This window comes from Chrysoperla carnea, chromosome 1 (genome assembly GCF_905475395.1).
Source record: "Chrysoperla carnea chromosome 1, inChrCarn1.1, whole genome shotgun sequence".
Classification (NCBI taxonomy): domain Eukaryota; kingdom Metazoa; phylum Arthropoda; class Insecta; order Neuroptera; family Chrysopidae; genus Chrysoperla; species Chrysoperla carnea.
The window spans coordinates 60,498,764-60,504,763 of record NC_058337.1 but is presented as its reverse complement, the minus strand read 5'-3'; the positions used below and the strand labels follow the sequence as shown (position 1 = coordinate 60,504,763).

Here is a 6,000-nt window from a genome sequence, read left to right as displayed (position 1 = left end):
GTGCTTAGGACGTAAAGAGTGGAGTCAAGTTCGTAAATGAGCAATATAGGTCAATTGGGTCTTTGGTCCGTAGGAGCCATCTTGTAAACCGTTAGAGATAGAACAAAAGTTTGAACGTAAAAAATGTTTCTTATAAAAAAATTAACAACTTTTGTAGGAAACATTTTTTAGTAAACGTCACTGTTTACCCGTTAGAGCGCAAATTATGTGCAAATTGTATACTATGATTATATGGGAATATCAGTTATATATGTATGACATGTTTGTATGTGTAATGTGACAGAGTAATCAACACTGTCTACACATGGTATTTCAACAATTAACTCAGTCAATTGTTTGTTTTCACTTGTTATACAATGTAATCATTTCAAAGGTATCCACCCTTAATAACTCTTGACATGATGTGATTATTGTTTTGAGTGAAAACTAGTCAATTTAGATATCGAGGGGAAAGTTCAAAAATGGTACCGGGAGAATTTTAAATTTCATCACTTCGCCACTAGCCACCCCAAATTTGATATTTCAAATGGCACCCCATACCTTGTTATACATCATTTTAAAGGGCATAAAATTTTCTATTCACCACGATAAAAAAAATGAAACCGATCGATTGGTTCTCAAGATAGACTACACAGAAGATGGATGGTATCCACTCTTAGGAACTCTTGATTATTGTTCTTAGTAAAAACACGTCGATTAGGTATCGACGGGAAAATTTCAAAAATGGTGCCTAGAAAATTTTAGGTTTCCTTTCTTCACCTCCACCCACCCAACTTTGAAATTTCAAATGGCACTTCCTACTTTGTGATACCTCATTTAAAAGTTCTCTCTTTAACAAAGATAAAAAAATTAAATCGATCGATTGCTTCTTAAGACAGACTACACAGAAGAAGGAGGATATGAAATCAATATTCTGGGTAGAATATTTTAAGAACCAATCGATCGATATCATTTTTTTAATCATGGATAAAGAGAAAAAGTAGGAAGTGCTATTTGAAAAAATGCATGGAAAACATATATTCAAAGGTTGCATCCCAATAACCTTAAAGAGAAAGGTGATGGATGCCTGTGTCCTACCAGTCCTAACGAAAGCCTCCCATATTTCGTCACTAACAAAAAAAGATTACATAAAACTCCGCTCATGTCAACGTGTACTAGAAAAAAGCATGCTAAACATCAAAAGATCTCAAAAAAATTCCATCTCGAGATATAAGATACAACACAAAAATTAAATACGTGACTTTACAAATTAAAAAGTTGAAGTGGCAATGGGCTGGACATGTATCGAGAATGGGAGGAGAGCGTTGGACTTTCAAGACCACTGTATGGACGCCGTATAATTGTAAAAGGGGAAGAGGGCGCCAAGCTAAACGATGGAGGGACGATATAGTAGAATTTGCAGGTGATCAATGGATGCGCGAACCAAAGACAGAAAAAATTGGCAACTATTAGGGGAGGCCTTTGCTCAGCCAGTGGGCTGACTATGGCTCTTATTATTATTATTATCATTATAAGTTATACAGGTAGAGCGCAAAAAAGGAACGTCGAAATTCTCTCGTCTTCAAGCCTTCGATATCATGCATATGTCTATTATTTTCGAGAAAATTTTTATGGTTCACTTTGAAGAATATATAGTAAAATAGATTATTGTGTAAAATTGTATGTGGGAGTAAGGAGTAATTAATTTTACAATTATTGATATTTTTAAATTTTATTTATATTTCTAATAATACTTATTATTTACAATTAAAAATTTATTACATATTAGTGACAATATTAAAAATCACAAATCGTTAATAACTATGACAAATTGCAGTGAGTAAAACACAACTTCGAATAGGATTTTTCGTAATGGTACGAAATGTAAAGCTTTTGTAATACAATTGCAATTCAAACCACAATTAAATTTCCATAATATGCATTTTTTTTTTTTTGCAAATATTTTTTATTAACTCAAGCAGTTTCATTATATTTATGACTAACAAGTTGCCGATTTCTAATGGGTATCGACTCCATTATGATTCCATTTAATTTCCACAAAAATTCTCAAGGTTTGTTATTTTTTATTTCAATAAATTTAACAATCAAAAATTTACAAAAATAATTATTTGACATAAATTTTCAATTTTTATTATTTTGTTTCTTTGATGTTAAAAATATATTTCGATAAAAAAAAACTGTTATTTAGCGCTAAAATCTTAATTGTAAAACCCAATAATATTTAATATTATTTCAATGAAAATTCGTCCCGCATTATGTAAAACGTACACTGCAATTTACTTCTTATCACTTGATTTTAAACTATAAAATAGAAAAACAAATTAATAATGTATGATTAAATGTAGCCAGTTGCTTGTGTTTATTTATCGCTGTTAGATTGATGACTTCCTACATCCAATAGAGAGCACATCAACAATTATTACCTGATTTTTGGTAATTTATATTAATAGAGGTCAGGATTTAAGCCTATTACGAATATAAATGCAGGGCTTCAGAAAATAAGACCTTTTTTATCAGACATTAAGATTTAAAAAAATTATATTTTTCACATTTTTTGAACAGTTTTGTTGTTCATTAACCTCAATGTAAAAGCTACTTATTTACTTCGGTTAATTTTCTCATACACATCATAATTTAAATCACATAAATATACTATTTTAAATCCAAAAAGATCTTTCTTATAATAAATTAACTTATCTAGAACCGATTTCTTATAATTAACGTCGTAGAGAGCGCGATGAAAACGACATCTGACGACAACATTAAATCATGCTCTAGGACGTTAGTTAATATGTGTTGGAAGCCTATTATTTATTAAAAAGTAGAATTTAATCAGCTGAAAAAAGTGAGTAGAATAAACACAATAACGAAAATAAATATTATCTGAACTATAAAATTGACAGATTTCATCTGCAAAAGACTGTTATTGGTAAATTTATTAAGTATAAAATGGAATTTATTTTAAGAAATTACTTATTAATTCTGAACGTGAGCATGATTTAACGAAATTTTGTCTGCATCGAGCGCTATGATCGACTCAGTTGATGGACCATATGGTGTGCTCTCTGCCATACCTAAAAAATCTATTCTTTTTAGATAATATTTCCATAGATTCTTTGAAAAAAAGAGCCTTGTAGAATATTCAAATATCTCGAATTTATGTTTATCATAATTCTATTCCCTAAAATATTTTCAAAATATTCGAGTCAACAATTCGAAATGTGAAAATATTTAATATTAATTTATATACATTATAAAATTATTTGCGTGAGGTATTCGAATATTCGAGATCTGTTTGAAGTTTCAACTAAAAACAATTTTAAAATTAATAATTTGTTCCAAAATTATTTTAAAAAATTGAATTTTAAACTTCTTTCCATGAGACCATCGCCCTTTGAGAATCAGGTGCTTCAGCGAATGGTCTTGATTTATCGTTAGCAACAAATTGATTTACTTGATAATCATTCATAATTTTGTATCCATAAACGTCTTTGCCCAATTGCTATAACAAACAAATAAAAACTAAGTTACAAAAATTGTAAAAAACAGGAATTTATTCGGCACCAGCCCAAAATTTAAGTTTACAAAGTATGGTTACACTTAAAAATTACGTTGGTTACCATAAATAAATTATTTTAGGTATTTAGTATTTTTGTCTATTTTTTTCGTTTTTAATCTTATTTCAAATTTATTCAAAAGCTATTGAAGAATATTTACCTGTGTTAAGGGTGATGTATTCGTCGTTAAAATTCCCAAAAACTGTTTTCGTTTTGCTAAACGTAACATTTCCGCTTCCATAGCTTGCATAAGCAAAACATTTTCTTGTGATGAAATTGTATCTTTTGTTGCCATCATAAAACAATGTAAAATAGAACCTTTTCCAGGTGGTAACAAATTATCCCTAATAATTAAAAAAAATTATTTTTATTCATTTAGCATAAAATTGTCATTATATAATACTATATAGAAATGTTGCATAATATCTATATTAAAAATATTGTCAAGCAAAACAAGATAACTATCATTACTAGAGAAATCCTTCTTAAGAGTATGCCCGAAAGCCTGATCCAGGAGGGGCGAGTTGGGCAACCGCTGAGAGCGGCAAAATGTGTTGCGGCAAATCCTTAAAATATGATATACAATAATCTCGATAATCGGGACTCAATAAGACCATATTTTAGCGAAATTGTACATATAATACATATACCCTATATACAGGGTGTTTTTTTTAAGATGCCATAAGCTTGAAACTCGAAAAATGAGTTATATCGATAAAAATGCTTCAAACGAATAGTGTTGGGTGTGTAGGCGCACATCTAACGCAGACATTAAACGTGACCTAGGTTATCAAGCGCATCTTACTCCATAATTGGTAACCGTAGAGTTTAGGCAAACACGGACTGAAAAGTTGTACCCAAAATTATTATTTCGTATAATTGTTTCTGCGAAATCTAGGTACTCTACGAAAAAAAATTTCCAATAAATCAAATAAAAGTGGTATGTTTTTCTATAAAGACCATTTTAGTTAAAATTGAATGAACAAACGCACAAACAGCTAGATTTTTGTTATCAATTACTGTCTAAACAATTCGCTTTACAAAAAATGTTTGCTTATTTATAAAGAATAACTTTCTAATTTAAATCGTTCATCGTTTTTCAGTTATGAATCAGAGTGAAATTTTAATTGAACCTGCAAACTAAGATCGAATTCGATGTAGGTATAAGATGTGTTCCTTTGAAACTAATATTTTTCGTTTGAAGGATTTTTCTCGACAAAATTTATTTTTATCGAGTTTATTTATCGAGTTTCAAGCATATGTAAACTTAAAAAAGACTCACTGTATATTGTATAAGTGTAAAGGGCGGCAAATATAATTTTTAGCCGGAGAGGTTAAATAGCTCGATCGGGCCCTGAGTATACCCGCTATTTATAGGATAATACTTTTAATACTTTTAGTCTATAGGTCTTATAAAGTAAGTGTTTGATTCTGTGGTGGTATTTTCAATTGATAAAACTTATAATGTTCGGTTAATATTTAAAAAAAAATTTTTTTTTAATTTTTGTGTGTGTAGATACAATAGTAGCTTTAGCCATAACAAATTACTGCCGCTTCTCAATAATTAGGCATCTTCGACCCAAGGAAAATAATATTTAAGATACATATTTTTAACAACAATAACTCACAAGGATGTGTAGTGTTAATACGAAAACTTGAATAAAATCTTACCTTACTGGTGCTTCAATGAATTCTAAAAATTCCAAAATAACAGCTATTCTCGAATTAATTTCTATTTCCGGTTCATCGTGTGCGTCGAAATTTAACGCTACACCAATTAATTCATCATTCTTATCACAGACAACAAAACTTAAATCTTTTTCAATTAGCGCATCCCATGCTTTATGAATTAATTTACCGTAATCATCGATTGATATATCCTGTTTAATCCATTGTTCTAAATCAGCTTTTTCATAAAAACTTGTGGCAATCATTTTGCAAACATCATTTTGGTGTTCGTTACGTAGCATTTTAAATTGATAATCATTGGGTATTTCATTTAAATTCGTATCATCACCATTATTTGACGTGTCTTTAACCATTTTGTATAAAATTTCATTCATATTAGCAGCACGAATAAAATCGGTTATGGCTTAAAAAAATTAAAAATTCAATATTTATAATCAATAATTACATTTATAACTATCATATTATAAAGACTTCCGAACTCTACTAACAATGCGTTCAGAATAATAATCGCTTCAATATTCGAGAGATCTCGATATAGCCGAAGGTTAGCATTGGGCAAAAAACGAATATGCTATCGATGAGGTTTCGTAAGACAAAGAAAATCTGCTTAAATATGATCGAATTATTCCTTTCTTTATTTTAATTACAGACGATTTCAGGTGCTATGGAAAATGAACAATTACCTTTTTTTAATTTATATAAGCTTTTAAGCTGTTAAGATTTTCTTTTAATAAAAAATGATTGGTTGGAAAAT

At 29.5% G+C, this 6,000-nt stretch overlaps 1 protein-coding gene across 1 annotated transcript in view; it reads right to left on the bottom strand.

The window, feature by feature from the left end:
- Positions 1 to 2,133: 2,133 nt before the first annotated feature.
- Positions 2,134 to 6,000, bottom strand: part of LOC123305065 (mycosubtilin synthase subunit C) — a 45,960-nt gene continuing 42,093 nt past the window's right edge. Inside the window, exons 9-11 of the mRNA XM_044886670.1 lie at positions 5,229 to 5,649; positions 3,718 to 3,901; positions 2,134 to 3,502 (exon numbers count right to left, since the gene is read on the bottom strand). Coding sequence (XP_044742605.1) covers positions 3,365 to 3,502; positions 3,718 to 3,901; positions 5,229 to 5,649 — 743 coding nt within the window. The 3' untranslated portion in view covers positions 2,134 to 3,364. The remainder of the gene's footprint in view (positions 3,503 to 3,717; positions 3,902 to 5,228; positions 5,650 to 6,000) is intronic.